The sequence below is a fragment of the Pantherophis guttatus genome, chromosome 4 (assembly GCF_059756535.1).
Source record: "Pantherophis guttatus breed Tessera chromosome 4, ASM5975653v1, whole genome shotgun sequence".
NCBI classification, from domain to species: domain Eukaryota; kingdom Metazoa; phylum Chordata; class Lepidosauria; order Squamata; family Colubridae; genus Pantherophis; species Pantherophis guttatus.
Window position 1 is genome coordinate 56,446,175 of NC_142066.1, and position 27,954 is coordinate 56,474,128.

Sequence of the window (27,954 nt, forward strand, 5' to 3'; positions counted from 1 at the left end):
TTTGGTTATTCAAACATTATACTATAGTTTTATTAGTGCACATCCAGGGAACAATAGCTGGAATTCATACCCCATTCCACCATGAAGTAAAGATCATCCATCATTAAAATAGCCCTTTGGTTTTTAAAAGAAAGTTGTCTTAACAAGGGATTGGAATTAAAAAGGCCATAGTGCTATGTAAAAACTGAAAGCTGGCTTTAAAACTTCCATTAACTAGGCCAATTATGTACTGCAGCTCAGAATCATTTTTGCCTCACAAAAAGAGGGAATACACCTCTTTTGGGAAGAGGGAATGCACTGTAGTCTTCTGACAGAAATCCAAAGAGCCAAATTTTTGGTCTTTTTTTTTTGAAAAAAGCATCATAATAAACCACCAGGCAATTAATATTTCTTTGAACAATAATTCTAAGATTAAAAAGCTATGCTGCCTGATAGTACCACCCCATTTTCCACTTCAGATGAACAGCAATCATTGTTAAAATATAGAATATATAATATAATTTTTATTATTATTCACCCGTTAACTCCAATATATGCCAATTGTAAAATTGTGAGCTAGTTCTCAGCAGTTACATTCCCTTGATCATGTTGTATGAGGGGAAGGGGGAGGGGAAAGGCCAAGAGCTGGTAGAAATACACTGGTGTGCTCAGTGGCACGTGATACAATCATCAGAAATGTCAGGTCACATAGCTAATGCAGTGGGCACCAGCTCCTCCCCAGGACTCTGTCACTTCCATGGAACTCTGAACCATGAGGACGGCAGTTCCATGCTGGCAATTGGCCCCAGCCTTCAGCTTCCGCCTGCCCTTCTTCGGAGAAAATTGGTTATTGCAGCACCAAGCCAACCTATGGAAAACGTTCAAGATGAAAGGAAGGGTTAACAAGTGTTTTCATGCTTTTGACTCAGCAGGTCTATGCACAACTCACCTGACAGGTGAGCCCTGCTTTATACTCACAGCAAGTTGTCTCTTGAACACTGAAAAGGGGTTCGATAATCAGTGCTGGCCTTTATATTTTTTCAGTTTTTACCTAGGCATAATAGCTAGAAACTAAGGAGGGAAGGTTATTTTTTTTCCAGATTTATTCTAAAGGAAGTCTGAATTTGAGACCCCTTTCCCAAAGATCAGGTAAAAACAAACAAACAAAACAGGCAGATATCCTGCTGATTCTGCCAATTAAGGCATCCCCAAGCCTCACTAAAATCATTGCTGAAGATTTTTCCTCCTAGCAAATGTGTTCATATGAAAATTTGCATGTGTGTATCTCAGCATTATTCAATAATCTGGATCCAAAGAAGTATTGGATTGGAGCATGCATATTGTACTGATTGAGATTTCCTTAAATCAAACCATATTTCAAATCAATCCAGATCAATGCAAAACCCTAATGTACACAAGAATATTATATATGAACTGGCTAAAGACTATACCAAGAAAGGATGCAGCAGGATTAAAAACAAACCTTATTCCTATTGAATTATTAAATGTCTGCAAATTAAGGCTTTCCACTGATCTGTCTGCATAAACATACAAATCATTTCCCCACATAGCATTTTCTCTTATACATATTCATACAGAGAAAGATAAATTGTTTGTGGGATTTGGCTCAGCAAGCATAAATTTAAGTAGCTTACTTTGTAGTAAAATAACTAATTTCCATGAGCGTTACTCCCAAACAACATATAAAAGCTGCTGCTGTACTACTGAACTGTTTTTCCTTTTGCCTCTTTCTTCCTTGGGGGGGAGGGGGGAGGCTTTTGGCCTCAGAATACAAGCACAAAGAAATCCTTACATGCTTATTCTGTAGCAAGTCCCAAGATCCATGAGCCTTACTGCAGGATAAGCATGCTTAACACTTCCAGTTCTGTTAATTCACTGCACTAACTCTGTTCTCCTGTTCTTGCCTTTTGATGAACATTTGGCATGGGGAACCTCTTATTTGCAGAGACTCCACTATTTTCTCAGAGTTCGTATACTGGTAAGAGGTGGCTCTCTATATGTATAACGCATAAAAATGGGCACACAGCTACTATGCTGATCTAAATTTGCAATGGAGATGCAGCAGGTTTCCTCACCACTTCTTTGCCATCCTTGCTTTCATTTGCACCTTTTGCCCACATTCATTCAGCTACTTTCAAAGAAACTTCCCCTGCCGCCATATTTTCAGCAAAAAGAGAGCACCTGGGATAGTGCTTCTCTTACCTTTGCTTTAGTCACTCACTTTTATTATTTGCATCTCCCACAAAATTGCTGGTTTTCAACATCTTTCTCTAGTACTCCATTTTCAGCTAATTTAAGACTCCCCCTAGCTCTTTGGTTCCTTTGAGGTAATTGCACTAAGTGGGATTACATTGCAGCTGTCGTTCTCTCCAGCAGCAGATATACCTGTCTTTTGTGTGCCTCAATCTGCGTAACAATTTTAAAGGTGCATGGACAACTTTTTTCATGTCATTTGTCTAACCTAACATGCAAGAGGCAGGATTTTACCCACCTTTTCTGCTCCCATGCTGGGGCATTTCCAATTGTAGAAGTAATACTGCAAGTTTCCATCACCAATTCCAAATTTCAGCTTTTCCAGGAAGGTCTTGTTTTCCATAAGATCCAGTGCATTGAAAACATCAAAACCCTTCTGCAAAAGGAGGCAGTTAAAGAAAACTTGGTGGGTATATACTTTGTAGCTCCATAGTATTAAGAAGAAACACATTTTGCTCAATTGTAGCAGAATTAATTTCATTTAAAAAAAACCATCAAGTAGTGAGCATTCTGCATTTTTTTCATCTCTCAAACTCTTAAAGAGAGATTGATTGCATTAACACCCCCCCCCCCACCCCCAATGCTACAGCATTTAGAAGCAAACCAAGAAAGAAACTCACCAATTTGGCCAGGATGAGAGCATCATTCATGAGGTCAATAAGAGGTGTTTTGGTGTGGACATTGTAGAAAGAATAGGCTGCCTTCAAACTCTTGTGTGTAGGATGATTCATAATAGTGGAAGGCAGTGTATAGAAACTCAGGAAATCTGTCACCTTCCCATCAGTATTCTGTTGAAAACAATTAGATTCTTTAGAATTAATTTTTTTTCATCCTTCAATCAGAGGAAACCAACTGTAACTTTAGCACTATCATCAGCTATTATGCCTGTTCTCCAGAGTTTAGCATAGTAAGGAAATTTTTATGGCATTTCCGCCCTTTTTACATGTGATTCTGGGTTAAATATGAAATAGGATGAATAGGAAATCAGGCAGAAGAGCTCTATGTACCACTTCAGACTGCAGGTGGTGAAAATGCAATATGAATTTTCTGTTCCTTTTCTCTCCCCCATTCCGTCTCAAGTTCCAGGATTTTAATAAATAAGAATACATTTCTCTAGGATCAGAGAATTTTAAAAATGGCTTTCAGTTTCTGAAATGGTAAAATATAATTGATGGCCTCAGAATTCCACCACTTCTTTCACTTGTATCTGCAGGTTTCTGCTCAAGTTGCTTTACATCCAAAGTCTTTAGATATAGCAGTGCCTAAGAGCGCCATTTACTTTTTGGATTGTTGGAGCTCCCTGCTCCAAATGTTTGTCATCTAAATCAGCTGGTCTTCAACTCCCATAATGCTCAGTCCCATAATGGCCATACTAGCTGGGCATTATGGAAGTTGATGTCCAACAAGACATATGAAGAGTGTTAGGTTAAGGAAGACTGTTTTGCATTTTCAGGGTTGTTTCTCTCTTTGGACACTAAGAGAAGAATTGAATTCTCTTTCCATGCATAATATCACGCTTACACAAGATCATGAACATACTGTGAAATCTATGTTTCAGTTTTGCATGTTCAAATTCTGTGCTGAGGTAATACATTAAATCATACAGCCAGAATGTAAATTGACCTTAACACACATATGCACACTTTCTCATAAACACTCTACTGGTATATTTCAAAACAATGGTGAGCTGATTGGACTAACAAAAAAACAAAAAACAAAAACCCTCACCTCAACAACAAATGTGTCAATGATGTTGAGCTGAGGCAAAAACCAATGCTCCACTTCTTCTTCAGTCATCATAGGGGACAAATGGAATTGTTTCAAATATTCTGCCAGAAGTTTGTGCACAGCAGGGATATCTTTGCGCTCCATTTGCCGTAGCCCCGGTGTCTTAGTAGTCTAGAAAGAGATATAATTCATTCATTTAGAAACACTCTCTATATTAACTAATTTACTTGGCTGAGGATGAAGGGAAGTGTTCCTGTCAGTTTTCAAGCTATATTTGAAAGACTCTCAATGAAATACTATTCCTTAATGTTACATCAGCTTTGCATGCAAACAATCCTATATTTCAGTCAGCCCCTGACAACTCTATAAAAATAGTATGCTACCTGTCAAGGTGACAACACTGAATTAGAAGAACTCAATTCATACTATAAATTACTATACTATAAATTAGAACTATAAATTAACATAGGCCTGCTCCTACAATGTCTTGATTTTAGAAGCAAAGAAGGAGCCGGTCAAAGAACATTTAAATATAAATACCTCATTATGATGGGAACTAAATTGAACAATTCACACCATTGTGCAATCATTAGCAGGGAGAATGTTGTCTCCAAAGCTAATGATCCAGAAGAGGACCAAAAAAAAAAAAAAAAAAAACCCCAACAACCACACACCACATTTTCCTTTCCATTCCAAGCTATTGGCCAATGTAATATGGTGCGGGGGTGGGGGGATCTAAAAATGACCATAGTCTTAGTATGAGGGGAATAATTTCCCCATCATTCCCTATATCTGCATTCTCAAAATATCTTGACAGCCATTTTCTTTATGAATTAGAAACAAATTTTCTGGAATAGAAAAGAGCTCCCAGGAACTGTTAATGCTTGTGTTTCTATAAAAATCAGACTTTCTAGCACAGAAAATTTTATCCAGAGGTGAACTAAACAATAGTATCTGAGAAGATTCAGCAGTGCACTGGGAGTAACCAAAATTATTTAAACATATCTGATGATGATGATATGGAAAATTACCTCCTCATAGAAGAGGATGAATAAAATGGGAAAACCAGAACAATGTATGTAAAAATGCATCCGTTAATGTTTCCTATAGACCAAGTGTCAAACTCGTGGCCCATCGGCCAGATGTGTCATGTGCTGGCCCTGCCCCCCGCCCAGTTTAGCGAAGGGGAAAAAAGTCCTGATACATCATATGATGTAGCCGTGACGATGCTAGTTTGACACCCCTGCTATAGACTGACACTCAGGCTCCATAGGAATTATTTATTATTTCAATTATCGCTTGTGGGATAAAATGGTTATTTTGAACATGCAATAATTTGCTCTGCTACACTTTGGGAACATCTTTTTAGATAATTTCTGGAACTCCTGAAGAAGTGGAATGCAGAATGTAGCAAAGCAAAACACAAACACAAGTCTATCCTAACATGAAAGACATGAAGACAAAATATTTTTCAGCACTGAAAGTGTAGCTTAAATATAACTCATGAAATGTTTTCCCTCCCATTAGATTTGATTGTTGTTATTTTTTTAAATCCTGAGTGACACTCTAAGAAACTAAGTTTGTAGGATAGGTAAAAGATGGTTGGCAAGATGGAACAGTTCTTGAGCTTCTGTTATAAAAAGCACTTTTTAAGGTAGCATCCCTGTCAATAACCACACACCTCAGGAAGCCGATAAAGCTTCATGGTACGTTGCATAGTCATGTTCCTACTGAGGTGGGAAAATTTGACTTCAATCAGCTTGCGTGGATTCAGTGACCGATGCCAATACCTATTTAAAAAAGAAAAAGCAATAGCCCAGGTTAATCATTCCATTCATATGTTCTTCAAAGGGTATGTGTGGGTGTGGGTGTGTCTTAGAATCTTGAAACCTATCAACAAGGCTTAAATACTGGCCCTACTGTTTCCAAATACACACTGCTTTATTTTCAAGCTATGGTAACTAATTAATCAGCCAGGCCAAGAACCTCCATGTTCTACTTCAGTAACCTATGCCTAAAGAAAATGTTGTGTGCCTCCAGTTTTTTTGCGGTATGTAAGGATTTTTCAGCTCCAACGTGTCCTCTCTTGCTCAATAATTCCCTTTTCTGGTTTGAGGACTACTTTTCTTTTCATTTTTAAAGTAAAGGGTGCATCTAAGAGATGAGTTTTTAAGCAACAGAAAATGAACAAAAATAAAATATATAGGGAAGTAAAGTAGAAAAGGAAAGAAAACCAAGGAATTGATGCCTACCTGCATGTCCCAACAGGCTTTGGTAGAACTACACCAGCTGTGTATACTGCCTGAAAAATCCCTTCCAAGTGAACTCGTCGGGTGATCTCCCGTATCAGAACAGGTGCCACCCTTTTGGAACGCAGTTTCTTGTGCACACAAAGGAAATTTATTTCTACCATCTTCTTTTCCCTTTAATGGAAGAGGGGAAACCATTACTCCCCACTGTCTCTCACAATTTGGAGGAATAAAAAAAAGATGTATTTCTGTATTTGCCAAGGCCACATCTTTTTCTTCTCTCCATAAAAGAGCCTAAAATATGTTGTCTCTCTCTACAACATAGAGTTATTTTCTCTATTTCAGGATGTTTACATCGCCATACATTTATATGATTTTTAAAATGGGAGAACTTGGGATTCAAACCTTCCATGAAGTCTTGCTTATTTATTCCACAATGATACCTGCAACAAGAAGCTGAAAAGCACTCTATAAACGCACAGAGCAGAGGTGGGTTTCAGAACTGGTTCTGACCAGTTCTGGAGAACCGGTATTTTGAGTAGTTTGGAGAACCGGTAGTAAAAATTCTGACTGGCTCCACCTCCATCTATTCCCTGCCTCCCAAGTCCCAGCTAATCGGAAGGAAAGGGGGATTTTGCAATAATCTTCCCCTGGAGTGGGGAGGGAATGGAGATTTTACAGTATCCTTTCTCTGGAGTGGGATGGGAATGGAGATTTTACAGTATCCTTCCCTTGCCATGCCCACCAAGCCATGCCATGCCCACCAAGCCACACCTACAGAACCAGTAGTAAAAAAAATTGAAACCCACCACTGGCACAGAGCTCCTAATTTGAAAGAATACAATGTGAGTTTACTTTTTTTGTTCAATTCCAAGCTCCAATTAACTCTCATCAAGGAAGAAAAGAAGGAAGGGTGGAAAGGAGGAAGGCAGTTGGGGAATGGCAGCTCTTCGGGGCATAACTTGACTTACGTTTCATATATGAGGATAGCAGCTGGAATAGCACTAATGAAGCCAACCAACTTCTTGCTTGAGATCACCCTGACACCACAGTGCCATTGGGGAAGCCAGCCCGGAGGACGCAAAGCCCTGGAGAAAATCCAGAATGTTGTAAAATAAAATGTTTTTGATTGAAGAACCTGCAGTATGTCACCATTTAATACAAGACATTTACAGTGGCCAGAGAATGGAGCCATGTATGCCAGCATTTGGGAGACAAAGGAAATTTTATGAGGAAAGAGGAACCTTTAGGCATTTAATAACACATTACAAAAATCCCTGTCAACAAATTGTTTCACTTGCCTGCTTTTCATTCATAAGGATTCCCTGCATAAATTAAAAGCAAGTCTATAAAAGGAACTATGAACTAAAATTGCTTGGCACTTGCAAAAAACAAATAGAAGACTACTTTTTCTTCACGGGAAACCAACTGTGTTTTCAAAGTGACGAGGGGTAGGACAGCCTCTTGTTCAAGGGCCCAACATGAAAGCTAAAGAGGCTAGTAAAAGAAAGATGGAAGAGTCATCCTTGCTTTTCTATTCCATTGCAGCAGAGAAAAGAATGTTTCTTCCTTCATAGCCAATAATAAAACTGAGTGAAATGGAGCAAGAAGAACAAGCTGTTTACTCCTTCACCAATCCATTCAGTTGGCTGGAAAAAATACCAAATTATTGAATGCCAAGGCTGCCAGATAAGAGAACAAATACAGTACTAACATAAGCTCTTATTCCAATAGCCATGTTGATTCAACTGTCAAGCCTGAATTTGATTGGGGTGTGGGATTGTTTGTATCCTTGATTACTCTGACATGAATCCAGTTTGACACAGGTTGGAGCTGACAGTGGGGGGGAGAGCCGAGCAGGAGAGAGCCTTCAGCCAAAACAATGTAGCTAGCTGATGAATCAAGTACATTCGAACAGCTGGCTGCCCAGAGGAAGAGAAGAGAAGTTGCCAAGCAACCAACTGTCATCTTGGTTGGACAATGTGACAGTTTGTTTTGGAAAATTGAGAAATTATTACTTACCGTATTTTTCGGAGTATAAGATGCACCTACCTTTTTTGGTGAGAAAAAGAAGAAAAAGAAATCTCCCTCTGCCTCTGAGCAATTTTGCCTCAGCAAACAGCAAATAGCCTGCTTTACTTTCATTTTCGTTTTCAGCATAGCTTGATTAGCATAAGGAAAAAAAAAATCTGCTACAGCAATTTACCTCTTTACAGCAAGCAGCAGAGCCCTGCGCAAAACAGCTGAGAACTAATCAGCTGAGAGCTGGGAGGCCGATCCAATCAACTTGTGCTAATTAGACTGTGCTGAAGCTGAAAGGAGCTGTTTTTTCTTGCTGTTTGCTTGCAAGGAAGTAACTGCTGTGAGGCACAGGCCAAAGGGTGGAGGCCAGTGGTTGGGCGGGGCTACATTCGGTGTATAAGATGCACCTAAATTTTCACTCCCTTTTAGGGGGGAAAAGGTGCATCTTATACTCCGAGAAATACGGAGTACTGGGGTGAAAAGTGCGGGAACTTTCAGTATTGACTTTCCACCAATAGTGCCAAAATGATGTATCTAAACAAATTTGTTCTTTGAGGAAATGCAATGTATCTAAGTTTGATTTGTAATGGGTGCATTACTTGGAACCTGACATTAAACCAGTACTCCAAAAATACTTCACTTCAACTGGAGCTACATTCCAGGGTCCTGAGCCCCGGCTGCTCCCTGGTCAGCCCAGGGAGCAAGAAGACTCAGAGAAGATGGAGGAAAGGAGACAACCAGACAGTGGCGATGGAGGCTGCCTGAGCAAATGGCAGGCCCCTGCGAATGCCCGGTGACTGACTGAGGCAGCGGTGGAGGACACAATGCTGATACGTGCATGACCAGTGACCAGGATCCGGGTCCCAGCTGGGGAAAGCCCAGGCCAAAAGGAGAGAGACATCTGGCTCCACAGTTCATTCCGGGGATCGGCGGGATACCTACCGGAGGCATCGCCAAGGGGACTGATGAGGCCTTTCAGTTCTGGGTGAATAGAGACCACATGGTCCCACGACACCAGCCCACGATTGGGACCTGGGGATCCTCCCAAGGGACTTCAGTGGGATGAGCAATGGCTGCCCGAGGCTGCAACAGAGCCCGCCAGAGAGCCGAGAAGACCGCCCTCCTGACTGCTCTTGGCCCGTGGCCGAAGCGCTGGCTCGGCCAGTGGTTTCCTTTGCAGCCGGGAGAAGCTCCCGCCCTGCCCCTGGAAAGTTTTGGCAGAGACCACCAAAGCTGTGATCTGCCAAACTTGGGTAAGATGGACCCCTCGGAGCCACCAATCAAGGGTGGGGCCTCACCCCCCTCACCAACTGCTTCTCCCCACTGGCCTACTGCCCCCTCGGTAGCTTTCAGTTCAGAGTGATGCCATTTGGGTTGCATGGAGCACCCCCATCTTCATAGCTGATTAAGCGAGGTGTTGCATGACCACCTGTACAAAGAGGCCCTCATGTACCTTGATGACATTCTCATCTTTATCGAAACCCTAGAAGAACATGAGAAGCTAGTGCGCCAAGGGTTAGAGAAGCTTCTGGCGGCCAAACTATATGCAAAGCTGTTGAAATGCAAGTTCCACAAGACTTGCCTAAACTACCTGGGCTACTGAGTGTCAAGTGAGAGAATAGAGATGGATCCAGGAAAAGTAAAAGTGGTACTACATTGGCAACCCCCATGCATGCACAAGCAACTGCAAAGTTTCCTGGGGTTTGCAAACTTCTACCAGCAATTCATCCCTGCCTTCGCCGAAATTACCCGGCCTATCACTGAACTGTTGAAAACGGAGAAGGGCCCGCAACAGCCACGGCCAAGTCAACCCCTAAAATGAACCCTAGAATGCCAACATGCCTTCGAGCAGCTGTAAGGATTGTTCGCCAAAGAGCCAACCCTCAAACACCCTGATCAGACCAGCCAGCGATGTGGCCATTGCAATGGTCATCCTCCAGAAAAACGCAGAGGGCAACTTAGAGCCCTCCGCATACACCTGCAAGAAACTGATGGAGACTGAACGGAGGTGGGCAGTGTGGGAGAAGGAAGTTTATATCTGATGGGCCCTACTGACTTGGAGGGTCAGTTCCTCAAGGGTGGTTCTGTACCTTTCAAATTATGGACTGATCACAAAAACCTGGAGGCACTAAAGACATCCCGCAAACTCTCCCCAAAGCAGGTCGCTAAGTGCAATACTTCAAACTATTCAATTTCAAACTGAAGTACATCCCAGAGGGAAAGAACCTCTTGGCTGATGCTTTGTCACCTAAGCCACAATACCACAGTAAGCGGGAAGAGGTGGTTCATGCAATGATACCCCCTCCTCAACCACCATCGCAAGCATTGACCCGGGCCAGGCCACCCAAAGGAGAGCCATAGATTGGGGGGGGGGAGAATGACCCAAAAGCTGAAAGACGAGTTGCCAGCTGACCCATGGCACAAGGACAACCCAGGGATACAACCCTCAAGGATGGACTAGACTGGAAGGGATCTAAATTATATGTGCCCAACTGCTTGCAGCTCCAGGTCCTTCAACAGAGTCACAACTCCAAACAAGCAGGGCATTTTGGTTACTTGAAGACCCTGCACATGGCTGGGAGACAATTCTGGTGGCCAAGGATGAAGAGAGACATTGAGGGCTTTGTAAAGAGCTGTGCCATTTGCACGGTGATGAAGACAAGGCCGGGGAATCCCCCTTGGCAACTCCAGCAAGTGGCAGATCCGTTCCGACCCTGGGAAGGGATAGCTATGGATTTCATTGTCTAGCTCCCTGAGAGTGGAGGAAGTACAAACAGTTTGTTCTCCAAACAGGCCCATTTTATAGCTTGCCTTTAAGAAGCTCGGTCCCAAATTCCTAGGACTGTTCCCCATAGTGAAAAGTGATAAACCCGGTCACAGTACAACTTCAACTTCCCCGGTTGCTGGGGAAGGTACATCTGGTGTTCCACTGTAGTCTGTTGAAACCAGCAGTGAGTTCACAAGTCTAACCAGTGGATCGGACACCCCCTAAGCCCATGGTAATCAAGGGTCAAACTCACTATGAGATAAAGAGAATCTTAGACTTGAGAGTGCAAAGAGGCAAATTGGAATACTTAGTGTACTGGAAGGTGTTCCCACTTTCTGAGGCCACCTGGGTGAAGAGCTGGAAAGTAAGTGCAGATAGATTGGTAAAGCAGTTCCATGACAAGTACCCCCAAAAATCCAAGGGCCCTCCCAGGGGAGGGAGAGGGGGCTAGTGGCATTGACTAACCCCACTGTGCTTTGTCTCTTGCAGACTTGTCCCTTCAATTGAGGGGAGGACAGCCTGTCAAGCTTGAATTTGATTGGGGTATGGGATTGTTTGTATCCTTGATTATTCTGACATGAATTCACAGTTTGGAGCTGACAGTGGGAGAGCTGAGGAGGAGAGAGCCTTCAGCCAAAACAATGTAGCTAGCCAATGAATCAAGTACATTCCAACACTGGCTGCCCAGAGGAAGAGGAGAGAAGTCACCAAGCAACCAGCTCTCATCTTGGTTGGGCAATGTGACAGTTTGTTTTGGAAAATTAAGAAACTATTACTTATATTGGGGTGGAAAGCGCAGGAACTTTCAGTACTAGCTTTCCACCAGTAGTGCCAAGATGATTTATCTAAATAAATTTATTCTTTGAGGAAATGCAATGCCTCGGAGTTCGATTTGTAATAGGTGCATTACTTGGAACCTGACATCAACTCTAGCTAATACATCCATAGTAGGTATATTAAAAATAAATCACTGGGCCTTAACATAATAAATCACTTGCCAATATGGGATTACCCTGTCTGAAAGAGGTACCATTTTGAACAATAAAGAAAGCTTACATTTACTTTTGTTTTTCTTCTGACTAGCTCCAATTTACGTGAACTAATAATAATAAGCTTAGACTATTCCTATCTAAAGAAGGATCACCTTATTGGCAGGATCTCACTTAAACTTTAAAATGTTTTTTTCCTACCAGATCAATTTAAATGAACATAAAAGGGAAATCCACTAGCTAATACATTAATATGAGCCGTTCTTCTTAGTGGGCTCTTTTGTCACACAGAAGAAAAAAACGACTGAGTTGTCAAATGTTTACCTGAAAGAAACACAGACGCTTATTTACTGTATGCAAGGACTCCCAAAGTAGGACCCCATCATAGTTTTCAGATCTTTATTTGAAATACTATGAATTAATTGTCTGTTCCTTATTTTTCTAATGTTTTCTTTTCAGGTTATGCATGTGTAGCACATTGAATTAAATTACTTTGCTCGAAGCAGCATTTCAGCTTGTGAACATGTAAGTACAGACTTGCCTCCTATATGCTTACTATAAAAGTAGGTTTGCCTAATGCAAATAAGAAACATTATCCTATCTCCTGTGAAAGGGGCTTTCAGTCTTTTGACAATAAAAGATTTTAAGGAATATGTAACATGTCAAGATGAACACAATGAATCTACTCTCCAGCACTTGGAGAAAACCTCTGTGTTATATTTGTTGAAAGGAAGTAGTTTATCTTTATTGTCTTCTGTACAAGAAGAAAGAAAAATAGACAGACATCTCTGAGATATTCAGGAAAAACTATAACTCACCATAGGAGAAATTCAGGGGAATAATCAAACCTAAACATGTTGTCATCATCTTCCACATAGTTTTCATTCAGGAGAGTATACAGTTCCTTCAGCTAAAGAAAATAAAAAGGAGAAGCATAATCTGCTAAAGGAAGCAAAGCTTTCTCTATTAAGAGAAAACAGGGCACCTGATTATTATTAGAGATTCACTGTGGGGAAAACAACCAACACACTATGGCAGAGTTAGAAATGGCTATAAGAAAATTTTGCTTCTGTCAATGGATTTTAGCAAATAATTTTTATCCAATTCTAGGGAATAAAACCTACAGATTTACAGCACAGCTTGTGCATAAAATTTTAAACTAAAAGGACTAGTTTTTAAACTATAAAAGTATAAATCAACATTGACTCTATGGTAAGGAGGTATTTCATATTCTCAACGCATGAGATTCTGAGTTAAACTGCGACACAAATGAGTAGAATATGAAGAGAAACCCAGAGACAGCAGAATCAAGCGAGTTAGCCAAGCTAAACACTACAAAATGAAATTGCAAAACAATTCTGCAAAAGATGCTCTCACAAAGTCTACAAAAGAAACTGTTTTTAGAAAGACTTCTGAAGGTGGCTGGGAAAGAGAAGAGGAAATATAGTTGAACAAAACAAAGAAGAGGGCAGGTGCAAAAGCAACTATATCAATCACTTGTGTCTAACGCATACAAGAAGAAAAAGGAATATAGGATCATTAATAAAATGCTTGAGAGTTCAATTAAAAAAAACTGGACTCTAAAGCTAGAAGATGCTAGAGGAAGTGATGAAACATCATAATATCAGAAAGAGGGGTGAGGGGTGAGGGGAGGCAATAGTTTTAAAAAGAAACTTAAAGGATGTTTAGTTCTGCCTCATCCCTACTCACCACACCTCGATCCCCCAAGTCCAAGGCATCCCACATAAAGCCCTGAGGCAAGGTATAGGGCTCCTGACGGATGTTGTCCTTGTCTGGTTCAACAGGTCCATGAGTGTTTACTACCTCACCTGAGAGAAGGGAAACAAGAATGAAAGCAAGTTGTCTCCATAGGTGAGAATTCACTCTCCAAGAAACATTCCTAGCCTTGCCTAGTCAGTCTCTATGTCTAAACTCACAAACCGCTTTTTTACCTTTTGTTTGGGCAGCTCCAATCATCCATGCTTCTGATTCCTATGGCACTATTGCTACAAGGCGGACTTAGAAGAGAATATTTACAGCTCAAAGTTGAACAGCCTTGTCCCCACTAGCTCACATTTTATTCTTGTTTTCAGTCTACTTCTAATCAGTTCCTGGATTTGGATCAGTATTGCTTCTAATTTGATTCTTCTTCTGTCTCTCAATGTTGCATGAATGTACAGGTAGTCCTTGATTTATGACCGCAATTGGGACCGGATTTCTTGTTATTAAGTTGTTAATGGTAGTTAAGTCAAGATACCCATGTTTTACAACATTTTTGAAGTGATCATTAAATGAATCACCGTGGTTGTTAAGCAAACACCACAATCATTAGTGTGAACCCATTCTTCTGAACAGGCATTATTTGCCAAAAAAACTGGCAAAAAATGTTGCAAATGGTAGGCATGTGACTGCACAACTGGTCATAAAGATGAGCCGGCTCCCAAGCATCTGATGTGCAGTTATGGGACATCAGTAAGGGGATATATGTATATGGTACATTTTACAATAGCCAGAAGTGCTTGATGGCCATAAAGCACCCATTTTGGGCTGATAGTAATTTTCAATAGTCATTAAACGACCAGTCATAAGCCAAGAGTTATGTGTACAGTTTGCACATGCTTTATTTTCCTTAAAACAGAAAGAAGGGGAAAAGATAAAGACCCTCTTTTCATACCTACCTAACTTGGGCACAGGCTGTGTATCCCAGAACTGATAGCTGCGTTTAGTGGCTTCTTCCATGGTCTTAGCAGGCCCTTGTCCTACAGAGAAGAGCTCAATGGCTTTTTGAATCTCCTGCATCCTTTCTGCTGGCAATGAATTCACCTTTATATGAACCAAATGTAGAAAAAATAATAGACTGACCAGCCTTCATTACTTGTCCTTTGAGAAAAGTTAAATAGTTCTCTTTTTTGGGGGGAGATATCCTGCTTTTCTTCTCTAAAGACTACATAAATGCATATGTTCTCCCTTACACCACTACCTATCCTGAACAAGAGCAAGAAATATTGCACAGTCAATCACACACTCTCCCAAGGAACCACCTCCCCCAAGAAAGAGCTGCTAATTTATATCACTGTTGGTAGATAGACCATGACCAGACAGATTAGGATTATTCCAACTGAAAGAAACAAGCAGCTTCAATTTGGATTCTTAGCATTTCTAGTTGCACATATACCCCAAGGTAAATATGATAAGCATTATGTTCCAGTATATGCATATGCCGGTATGAAGGTTTGGAATTAAACAAGTAATCTATTGAAAATGTGTTTTTACCTTTGCAGATTGATCTTGGACTAGATCAAATTGCTCCCCCTTTTCTTTCTTCCGTTTCTGTTTCTTCTTCTTCTTTTTACAGACACTTTCATCTGTTGAGCTTAAGCCACTGAAAAACAAATGGAACATAAGAAACAAACCTAAGATATACACTGCTAACAACAGGATTTTGAGAATGGAGGAGGAAAGGAGAAGATTCAAGAGTTCTTTCCTTTAGATTGTTAACTATACAACTTTGGGTAGTCTCAAGCTGCTCAGAGAAACCATTGCTAGGAATTAAACCATGATGGTTTTCATATTTTTTTTCCAGATATTATCCTACCATCTTTTCAAATACAGGATCAGAATGAAAGAGAACCATTTAGTCACCAAGTCCTAAATTAATTCCTTGCATGAATCCAAATTAAAGCATTCAAAACACACGGCTGTTTAGCCTCTGTGAATGACAGCACAACTCTTTCCAGCCAACTGCTTTCACTGTAAAGCTGTTCCTATTGATAGGGACACTTTCCTAATACTTAACTGGAATTTTCATTCTTTCTAATTCGCTGACCATTCTTCCTGCCCTTTCCTGAGCCTGTTTCGGTTTGACTGAATTCTGTGATTTGCTAGGACTGAACAAAAAGTATCTCTGTGAGGGAGATGGGTGGTTCATATATCTGATAAATAAATAAATAAAAATAAAATACTCAAAAGGAAGTTCAGTCAATGTGGAATAATGTGGAAATATTAATTCTGTGATTTGGATTCTAGACTTTTAAATTAAGTATATTAACTATACTTAATAAGCCTAAAATTGCATTTGCATTTTTGCAGCCATTTTATACTGCTGACTCATAATCAGTTTGCAATAAATTACTATTCTAAGAATATCTTCATTAATTCTCTTGCCAAGCCAACTCCCTCATTCCTACCATGCCTGTGCATTTTATTTCTGTTTCCTAAGTAAGTATTTCTCTACTATTTTCAGCCCTTTTTTCTAATTTATTAAGATTTTTTTAAATATAGCTATCCCAACCAAATTTAGGCCATTTGCAAATCTGAGCAATATTCCCTCCAGCTCCTGATACAATCCTCAAGAGTGAATCCCATGATTTGCTATTTAAATTGGAAGATAACCTTAGGCAAATATTCTCCTAAAGTTATTAAGCTATCTATACATCCTTGCAATTGTCATACTATCCATAATATCCTTAGCAGGCTTACTAACATTGTAATGCAAATTATCAACTGCCTTTCATTGGCCTTCAAATCAGAGTCAGTTTCTATTGCTCTGAAAGATTGCACAAACAACCACAAAATGCTTCACATTTATTGTGAAATTACCCATGTATGTATATGATACTACCACTCACAATTCTATCATTTCCATCTCTGTGTAATACATAACATAGATATTGTGTTTATGGGCAAATATAATCAATGTCTCATGAGAAAAGACTAGGGGTAACCAAAGGAAAATGTTGGACTGTCTTCTTGTCCCATGAGTGGAATGAATGGAATTAAGCTACATGTTTTATACAATTAATAAATTTTCCTTTGATGTGCAAAAAGACTGTAATCTGTATTCTAGTTTTGGAGGAAATATAAAAGGTTGATCACAGCATATTATATGATTTGTTTGCATGAGTAATGTAACTTGCTTGGCTGTTACTCTGATGCAGCACATTTTCCTTTCTTAATGATACTATATTAATTTTTTGAGTCAGAGGCCATGGCAATACTGTAAAAAACTTCAAAATATAGCAACTTATAATACAATTTTATACAATCAACACAACACACACTATTATAATTATTGAACTATTATTTTGCTTAGCATTAAGATAAAAGACTCAACTATTTGGATAGTAATAAACTTAATAATTATTACATTAATAACAATATAGCATATAATAATTGATCAATACAATAAAATAATAATCTTGCACAGAGTGGGCAATCCTTCTGTGCTGGAGATTTCACTTTAAATAAATTTGGTTGTCAAGGCAACACGGGATGTTTTGGTGATGCGACATGTATTTAGTTGGCATAATGAGGGGAGAGGGAGATTACGAAAAAAGTTTGAAGACATATCTAATAAAAGCTTTTGTTTATCCTGACCTACAACTTTAAATTATTATTATGAATTGTTTTCCAAATATATTTCTTCTGCAACACTGCAGAATAGCAATCACTGTAGACAAATATTACCATTGATCTTCTACTTCAGTTGATCTGTCTCCAACAGATTCCACTTTAAAATTGTTCCAACCATCTTTGATGAAACATTTATGTCAATTCTTTTGAATATTTCAAAAGAAACATTTTTAAAAAATCATACAAATGGGACTGCCTGGGCATTTTGCAAAGATCTTTTTTTTTTTAAATTAAATCCTCAAAATTGGAGTCAAGTGCAATATCATGAACAGTCAGTTCAGAAATTATTTTTCTGAACCAGAATTCAAACTGGTCCACAAATTTTTTTCAATTTGATTCCAATTTTAATAGCTTTATTCAGGTAGAATAAGTGATTGTTTTTGTTGTTATTTTGAAATAATTAAGAGTTGAAAATCTTTATTGGAAATCACTTGGTATCAACCAATCGTACTCTATCCAATCCTTATCATTCTGGAATTCAGAATTGGCATAAGGCACTGACAAGGCTTCATGACTACTGTGAAAAACTTGTTTGTAGCCACAGATAACAGGAGTTGCCAATCTGGTGCCTTCCAGTTGTTTTGGCCTATAATTCTCTAATCCGTTAACATTGCTTATGGTAGCATAGCAGCTTTCGAGGTACAAGTCATTTAATAACTGTTCTAAGTTACAACCTACCCTCCCAAAACTACATATGATCCCATTTCACAGTTATAATGCCTGCAGCCCCCCACATACATTTGTCCTTACAATCAACTGGAGGGATGCTGCAGCATGCCCATCCACCTATTTCTCCCCATCCTTCCTTATCGCGTCCCCACAGGCACTGGGCCCGTTTTGGATTTCACACATTCCTGCCCACCCCCAGTCACTGTTCACTTAGCTTTCGAAGGTATCCAAAGCTCAGGAAATCATCTAGAAAAGGCCAATCCATTGTTGGGCCATGCTAGCTTTATGCTAAAACAGCTAATGCTGGGTCGGTTAAGGTTACCAGTGGAAAGCAAATCAGCAGGGTTTCTTCTTTTCACTAGCAATAACTTTAGCTCTCTCAGCATTGACTGTGTTAGTATAAAGTCAGCATAGCTAAGACTGGGGGAGCTAATGCTAGCAATGAAAAGGAAACTGCATGATTTCTTCTCCTTAATTGTGCCACCTGGCCCAGCAACAAAGCAGCTTCCCTCATTACCCTGAGTTCTGAGGATCTTTGAAATACAAGTGTGAGATTGTGACAGAGTGGACAGTGATGATGTCTATAGGGCTGTGGGGACCCAAGGGGCTGGAAGGAGAGCATGGGTTTCTCTGGGTCTGGGCCTTAGGAAGTCTTGGAGGTCCAATGTAAGTGGTTTTGTGCTTGCACTAGACTTCTCAGGGTCTCCCCCAACCCTGAGGCACCTCATGCGCCACTTAATGATCCATGCATTCGTTTAGCAAATGCACTAGGGAGGGCAGAGAAGGGGTATCATTAATAAAGCAGTTCACTTCTGGCTCCATTACTGTCGTTATCACGAGGATTACCTGTATTGTAAATTGAGACTGGATACTGTTATTTTAGAAGTCTGTACTGTTGCTCATTCTTCAGGTAACTGTACATTATTATCACTGTTAGCTTCCACTATAAAAACATTATGGTAGACTATCCAGAACTACTCAAAATAGCTTTCTTCACTGGTGATTAAAATGTTCCTTCCAACAGAAACATAAATTGAACTTCTTGAAATTTAAAACCATTGCACCAAATCTCTCTCTAATATATTGTCTGTTGAATCATGCCCTCTCAAATGTAGAAGCTAGCATAAATTCTACTTGACAAATACACATTTAATCAGCTACAATACTGTGAGCAAATAAACTTTCCTAAACCCCAAGGGATAGCAGGATAGCAGATATAAGTCTGGGCAAAATATTACGGTGAGACGGAATCTACAAGCTTTTGGTTGTATATAGTGGAGAAATCAAATGAACAAAGAAAACTAAGCTATGATATAAAGATATAAAGCTCTGCAGCACAGTTTAACCACAATTCTATAGAAAAGAATAAAACACTTTCCATATAACTCACATAATGTCCTATTGTCAAAAATGTGTAGTTGTTGTGGTTTTTCTTCTTTTTTATGCAACATCACCTGCAAATATGGCAATCAATATACATAAAATGGTAAAATACATCCAGTTACGGCTTACTAATGCATAAACTCAATCACTGAACACATAGGTTGTGTTTAAATAGAGAATTAAAAAAAACATGGTTAAGCTGAATACAACTAAAGAAAAAAGAGAAATACAATTTGCAGTATAGTGTCAGTCTTACATTCTAGATCAGTGGTCCCCAATCTCTTGGGCTCCATGGACAAGCAATGGTGGTGGGAGGGGGAGGGTTTCGCACATGCAACCTAATCCTGTACATGCACAAACCGAGCTTTGTGTGCTCGTCTGCCAATGGGCCACAGACCAGTATTGGTCAGCGGACTAGAGGTTGGGGACTCCTGTTCTAGATGAAAAAGATGAAGAAAAATAGCCCTAAACAGAAAAAATAGTACACTTTTTAAACCTACTTAATCTTAAAATGAGAACCATGCCATGTGTCACATGCTGAGAACAAAAGTAAGCAAGATATCCCGCTGGGTGTACAAATGGCTCCAAATGACTGAAACCACACACAATGGAGGAAACAAACATAACATAGTACAACCCAGGGTCTCTGAACATTACGACGAATGAAAAAAACCTATAAACCTAGAGACATATAAGGCATTTTTTAATCTTATGTCTAGCACACAGAAAATAATTTAAGGCCCAGAAACTGAGCTGTTAATCATCTCTCAACGGACTAAAGCAAACAAGTTTTCTTTAAACTACAATTTAAAACATAGGAACTATTATAAGCTGCTCAGTCACTTTTGAAACAGGCAGCTATATAAATGTGATATGGGGGTTGCAGTGGCTCAGCGGTTAAAGATGCTGAGCTTGTCAGCTAGAAAGTTGACAGCCAAGATTTGTGACCCAAGTGCCATGTGAAGGGATGAGCTTCTGTTATTTGCCTCAGGCCAGGCCACCTAGCAGTTAGAAAGCATGCAAATGCGAGTAGATAAATAAGTACCACTTTAGTGGGAAGATAACAGCATTCCATGCATCTTGCTGTATAATCATGCTGGTCACATGACCATGGAAATGTCTTCAGACAATGCTGGTTCCTCAGCTAAGCAACAGAGATGAGCATCGCCCCCTAAAGTTGGATACAACTGGGCATACAACCTTTACCTTTATAAATTTGACAAATTGTAAACATTTCAATAAGAATTGTTTTGTGTACATTATTAATTAGTAAAAATGTGTGTATCTTAATTATGTTCAGTAATTATTATTAATATTTTATTATTCCTCCCTTAATTGTTGGCTTGTTTAGGGACCATTCAGTTAAAAGTAACTTTATGCCTGGTCTTTGTATTTACAACTATTACATGGCCCCATGGACAAGTTTTGAGCACTTTGCAACCAGCAGGTGTTGGAACTGTTGCAATGTTCCGCAGCCATGTGAGTGCCATTTGTACACTTCACAGCTTGTTTCCAACAAGTAGTCAATGGAGAAATCAGCAACAAAATCACAAGCTGCAGTCATGTGATATTGTGCTTAATGATCATGGGTGATTCACTTAATGATCGCAGCATAAGTGAAATTGTAAGCTTGTTGCAATCATGTGATATCTTGTTTAATGACCATGTTTAGTGATGGAGTTTCCAGTCCCAAATATGGTTGTTAAGTGAGCACTACTTATAATGCTGTTTCCATTAAGATGGATTAATCTTTAACTCATATTCTAGAAATGGTTCCCTTCCAGGAATATTAAAGTTGTTCAGTGTCCATTTGGATTCCCATACTTCTACACTTTTCTTTCTTCAAAAGAAGCCATTGAATTATACAAGCTAGGTTGCACTAAAAGAATGCAGGAGTCATTTGGAAGTTGACTCAGCCATATTAACACAGAAAATTTTCAGGAAGCACAGCCTCGTTTAAGGTACATCAGTTCAAAGTTAAGTCACATGGCAGAGAAGAATAGCTTGTTATGCTGACAATAGTCAGAGGAGCTTCAACCAAATTAATCTGAACCCTAAAGACAAGAAAAAATAACTAAACTGAGCTTTTAACCATCTTGAATGCTCTCCCTCTCTAGTGCATTTAAATGTTCAGAATTACTGGATTTATGCTCATAAAAACCATTCTGGATCATTTGAATGAAAATATTCATGATCCAAGATGTCATAAAAAAATGAAAAGCTGCTTCCTGTGATCACATGGTAAGAATGACTTAGCAACAAAACTCTCAAAAACAACTTGTAACAGATGCAGTAAGTTTTGAAAGAAAACAAAGGTAGTAATCTCCTTATAAGGCCTTCATTGCAGAAATCACTAACATTTTCTAAATATTCCCAAAACACTGAGTAAGATCTATTTATTTCTATGATTTTATCATTCTAGCCAGAATATAGAATTGAAATTCAAGTCACTTATATCTTTTCATTTTTATTCAGCTCAAAAACCTAATCCATTGCTCTGAGATTACTCTGGGTGTATGACTACATTGTATTGAATATTGTCACAGCAAACAGGAGCTCTTAAGTGGGAAACAAAGATGGTGTTTTTTGGGAGGTCAGATCTCTCTTTACAGATAATTCTGAAGGAAAAGCTATTCAGTAAATCTTGTTTACAACTTAAACCAAAAGGGTTGTTTTTCCCCCAAAATGTTTCAATTATCTCACCTGATACAGGTGTGAGAAGTTTTTCAATCCAGCTGCTGCTAAAATGGATAAAAGATAATTTGGGAGATTTTAATCAAGTTTTAGATTGCTCATTAAATTACAGGACCATCTAAATCTAATTTTTACTCATGGAAATTATTGCATGTTTATATGTTCAATCCTGAGATAAGAGGTGACTTTTAAGTCATTTTTAAGAGGAAACACTCCTCTCCCCAGCTTTCTATCAAACTTTTCTTAATGACATTACTGTCTGGTATTTTGATAACATAGTAGAAGAAAGAGTTGCTCCATGTTTTCCAGAGGATATTTAAATATAACTTTATTGATGATATCTGCAGCATTTTTTTCTAATTTACACTACATTTTGTATGAAAAATTCAAATAAGTTCTTGCTTGTAATACTTGTAATAATCATGCTTGTAATAATTCAAAATTATAATTAATATTGATAGAATAGTGTCTTCCTTTATTTCCAATACTCCAAGACATATAAACAATAGAATATTAATAATTATAATACTGCACACATATGAATGCAATAACAATATCATGATTTGTAATATAATAAAAGGACAAATATATAATTTTATTAAAGGATCGATTTTTATAAAACAGATACAAGAAGAGTTTTCTTTTTTATGGTCATTTTATAAATGTATTGGTTGTTTGGGATACATTAAAGAATATGCATGCAGTCATATTTTTTTCTTATGCTTTATGGAAGTTAAATGAAATTTCGGGGGGGCGAAGAAATATTAAAATATTTCAAAACTTAATTTCCTTGACATACTGAGAAGCATATTAATTGAATCATATAAATTAACAGAGTTGGAAGAGATTAGAAAACCTGACAAATTATTAGACTCTGGGTTGAAAAAATACTATAATCCATTTATTTAAGGACACATGGATTAATTAATCAATATTCTGACTCAGTAAATCAATATGTTCAAGTTTAATCTTGAATGAATAATACTAAATCAAATGTAACTGAAGAAACAATATTTTAATATAATATAATTTTAATGTTTATACATAATTACCTGTCTAGTTAACAATTTCAATAAATGATATTAAAATTATGAATACAGAAAAGGTTTCCAGTCTGGATTGTTATCTCATTAAAACATACATGTAATTTTTTGTCCCAGCATCAGTGGAAGTTTATATTAATGATTTTTAAACAAAATTTTTCTTTACATGCACCTGTGCTCCAATTTTTCCCCACAACAACCACACTGCATTAAGAGAAATAACTATTCTAAAGTAATCTGATGAGCTTTTGTGTTGAGAGCTGACTATTCCAGGCCAGTATCTTGATTACATCACTTATTGCACTTGGATACTTGTACAAAGAGAATGAGCCTTCTCTAAGGTTCAACATAATCATTCATTTGAAGTAAATTCTTAATAGAATTATCTTCTAGAAAAGATTCCAAGCGCATCTAATAAAGTTTAATGTAACTTTATTTAAGATGACCCCATTCTCATAATCTAAACATTGTGACAATGGATGGGGAGAAAAGTAAATATTTTCCTTTTGGAGCAACTGTTTTATTTTAGAAAAAACAGTCACATCTATTTGATGTTTCCCCTAACAGTACTTTAATTAGTTCTATTCTTTGTATAGACTGCACTGTGCCCTGGATTAATCTTAATATCGCTCTGTACAGAAATTCTCAGTCTGAAAGTAGCCTTTTACATAGTCTTTGGTATAAAACTAAATTACAAAAGCCAGCCAAATGAGACAAATTGTCTGAAGAATACAATATTTCAAGAAATGCTGATTTGTATCTGTCCCTATATTAGAGCCATGCATAAAAGCTGTGAATATAATACACTTATTTTGGGATGCTCCTGAGAAATCTTAAATGCAAAAAGCAAAGTCTGATTGGAAATTCCCCAACCTCAAATTGCATAAAAACTGCAATGTATAACCAAATCCTATATAGCTGGTCTGACTGAGAAGCCATTTAATCAGCTTCTAGCAGGGTGAACTTATTTATTTATATCAAAGTAACCAAAGTGAGTTTCATTACATACAGTGTGCATTTAAAATTTTCATTTAAATAACAGTTCATTAGTTTTCCAAATAGTAAATCATATATTTTCTAAATATGTACTAATGCCACAAAATTTATTTATACTTTTTTTATTTATACTTTTGACTGCAATTGACTTCAGTGGTCAAGTCTAAGAATATACTGGTAAACACATAGGCAAACACAAGGAACTATTCACTTTCCCCTATTAAAGAGATTGCTAGTTTGTTTCACTATCGCTTCCCTTACTTCAAGGCAATAAACTAAAAAATCAAAGCTTTTGCTCAGTCTTTATACATATCTTTTCAAGGCCAACTAGCAGATGCATTATGATTACTGGGCAGAGACATTTATTGCTGATTTGTCTTCAAATCTCAACATTTAATACCCAAAAGTACAATATTATTCTGAAGTCTAATATAAGAGATAACTGCCCGAATCTAGTAAGTAAATTCCAGAAAATATTAAATATCACAAAGTTTCATCTTGTTCAAATAGTAATTAACTATAGAGTTCTACAAGATTTGTCAAGAAATTTAAGATAAAACATTATTAATATCACATCCTGTTTTCCTCTTCCATTTCCACATGGAAAATAAACCACATAAATATTTTCTGTTCTGAGGTATTCTGGGAATAGAGATGGACTAGATAAATTTCAGATTGAACCCAGAGTAAAAAAAATAACAATCCTTGGAATATGGGATTACTCTATTTGAGGTAAAATTGTACTCCAACTAGAAAGCCAAGCTAGATTCAAAAGCACTTCCCCAAATTGTGGATGTGTTTTTTAAAAAGATGTTATGACCAGCAGTTTTGATTAGATATGGTATGTCTATTTAAATTATAATCACTCCTGGAAAATAAGAATCTGGCTACAGTTGTAAATATGCTCAGTGGAACCCTTACATATATCAATAGCATAGAAACATTTGCAGTATTCCCAATTAAGATATTAGGTTTCGTGCATAATCTGGGAACAGAACATCTGATTAAAAAAATATTGGTATATGAATCTGCTTGTATCCTCAAATCATCATCTGAACATACTCCAGCTGCATGGGAAAACAAAGTAGATAAATTGGGGAACAAAGCAAAGTAGCCTATAAATTTTTGTCTTAAATCTGTGTTTTGTTTAAAAAAAAACCACTGTTTTATTATTGTCCACATTTTACTGATTTCTGAGTGGCTTTATGTAACTTTTCAGGTACAACTGGAATAATAAGCTTTTAAACAAATGAATATATGTAATACAAGGTTACACAGTCAGACAGGAAGAGTAGAGTCATAGTACTTGTGCTAATTTGGCTCTTTTGAATGCCCCAAAATCACATTACACACTAGCTGTATTGAAGCTAAGCACTTCTGGATCAGTGCAATGTTAAATACTGCTTTGAATTCCATAATGGAATCAGACTTTTAAAATCAATCTTTGCCATTCCATATGATAAAATAAGTCACCTATAAACTCCATTCTCTTCAGTTTAGTCTTTAACATGCCATAAACAAAGTGTAGGTATATTGCTTCTACATATTCCAGATTTTTTAAACAAAAATCCAGGTCACATTCTACAAGGGAAAGTTTTTATTACACAAATCACCAAAACTGAATTATTAGTTCAGATTCTGATAGCTGACTTGCCATCTGAAAAGAATTCTGTAATCTCAACCAAATCAAAGGTGTCAAGCATACCACCACAGAGGATATATTGCTACAATTCTCGTTGTGATGAATCAATATCATTTTCTAAATTAATTTTAATAGACCACATATTCATGGGTTTCTTTTGAAAATGGGCCTGCAGTTAATATTTTTTGCCTCTTCCTCCCTCCAATATGATAGGCAAATATTCAACAATACAGTTCCTATCATAATTGCATTTCTGTACAAGAGTCAATAGGGATAGGAAATGCCTTAACTAATTTCTGAATAGTCATGAAATTGTTAAAGATGTAGGAGCACCTTTCAAATAAATTATGATATAATACAGTAGAACATAATGGGAAATCTATTTTCACACATTATACAGTAGTAATAGCACTACACAATAAAAAGCCTGTTTTGTGAGAAACACAGGTAGATGGCGTCATCTTTGGTAGTGGGGGTTGTTACTTGTCTGAGAAAGAGATCACAAACATTCAGATGTTGGCTTATCAAAGAAAGCCTGCACATTACCCCTCTTATTATTGTGTAAAAGTATGACTCTTATTTGCTAACCACAGGAAAGCCTGAATAAATTTATTATCTTTTCATGCCTGAATACATTTATTATCTTTTCCTTCAATGAACCAAAAACTGGAGGACATTGACATACATTTGAAGCCTTCCTTTAGTTGCAGGGAGTATGTTACATATAGTAAAAGGAATGTGGACATTATCAATGTCATGAAAACTTGCTACTTGTGTGGCAGTTTGACCTAGTTTAGAAGAATATTACACTGCAAAATAAGCAGTCCTATACTGGGTTGCCAATTATCAGAGGCTTCCACATTCTGTACAATTCAAAATTTATGGAGTAGGTCATATAACCCACACTGACATAAATTAGTAATTCCTGCTGGATTCAAAAAAATATATTTATCCAAATACATTTTAGCTTGATATTTTGTATACTTCAGCCAATCCATAATTTACTCTGAACTATTTCCCCCCCCCCCCTAACTTCATTCTTTATATATTATGTTCTTTGCCTCAACTTGTTGAATTTTCTTTTTTCTTAACATTCAATCCTTTGAAAATATTTTTTTTCTAGGATCTGTTTGAGATTTACATTGTAAGGAAATGAACAACTTCCTCTTCTTTCATAAACAATCCCATAGCCATGCTATGCCCATTTTGTGTCATTACATCAACACAATCACTTGGTATCAGAAACTGCATGTTTCTGTCCTTACTAAAACAGAATCTTATTTGATCTGATGATTTGATGTTCTTTTGTTTTCACACTGGATTGCCTTGAAGCTGAGCCAAAGGGAGGAAAATCGTGATCTAAGCAGCTCTGGACGCAAACCCCTCGGTAGCTCTTAGTGTGACTAGCTAAAAGCATACAGTAAGAGATGCAGGGAAACATGTCTGTGTAAGACTCCGAGGAGCCATTGTCAAAGCATATAAAACTGAGCTGAGATGATGGAATTTTTTCCCCCTCTATAAAGAATGCAAGCACCCCGAGCCATCCCTGGCCATAATCAGCACCCTAATTTAGCCCAAATCACCAAATATCTCAGCTAAACTATGGTCCCATTACGGTCTTGGGACACGCGTCGGGCCCGACAATTGCTGAGTTTTTCCAGTCATGCTGCTGTCGGCAACTGTGGTCGGTGATCATTGGTGCTTCTTAGGGAACAGGCAAAGCAACCAACCATTCAGCATACAATAGCTAGCCCACCCACCCAATCAAGTGCTACGCAAAGGAAAGTGGGCTAGGCCTCGCTCACGTTCCTCCTTTCCTCCCCCACTTCTACTATAATACTACGGCGGCTCCGCTCCGAGGAATTTTGGCCCATCAGACTCAGCACCCGCTTGCCTTTGGTTGTAATTGTGCTCGTCATCGTTCTCACAATCGCTGCAATGTTGATGATTATTCTCCTCGCCTGCTGTCCCTTTCACCGCTGTCTCACTGTCGTCCGCCATCTTGGTAAAGGGAAGCCTCGTCGACTGACGCGGTTGCGCAGTGCCCAAAGCCAAATCGCGATTGGACGCTCAACTGCAGTGCGCCGTGGGATTTGTAGGCAACAGT

General features: G+C 38.2%; 1 protein-coding gene across 2 annotated transcripts; it reads right to left on the reverse strand.

Annotated features, from left to right (window-relative positions):
• NMT1 (N-myristoyltransferase 1) lies at positions 1-27,917 on the reverse strand. Of its 2 annotated transcripts, XM_034416015.2 has the most exons (12): positions 27,742-27,917; positions 15,282-15,390; positions 14,687-14,831; positions 13,719-13,837; positions 12,827-12,918; positions 7,202-7,318; positions 6,234-6,404; positions 5,663-5,771; positions 3,982-4,152; positions 2,874-3,041; positions 2,492-2,629; positions 1-847 (listed from the first exon to the last, which is right to left on the reverse strand). In XM_034416015.2, exons 1-12 carry the CDS (start codon positions 27,846-27,848, stop codon positions 827-829), a joined length of 1,467 nt encoding a protein of 488 aa, XP_034271906.1. In that variant the 5' UTR covers positions 27,849-27,917; the 3' UTR covers positions 1-826. The 2 variants fall into 2 exon arrangements, with proteins under 2 accessions (XP_034271906.1, XP_087748342.1); XM_087892216.1 differs by lacking the exon at positions 6,234-6,404 and having other exon boundaries at positions 27,742-27,907.
• Between the last annotated feature and the right edge of the window lie 37 nt (positions 27,918-27,954).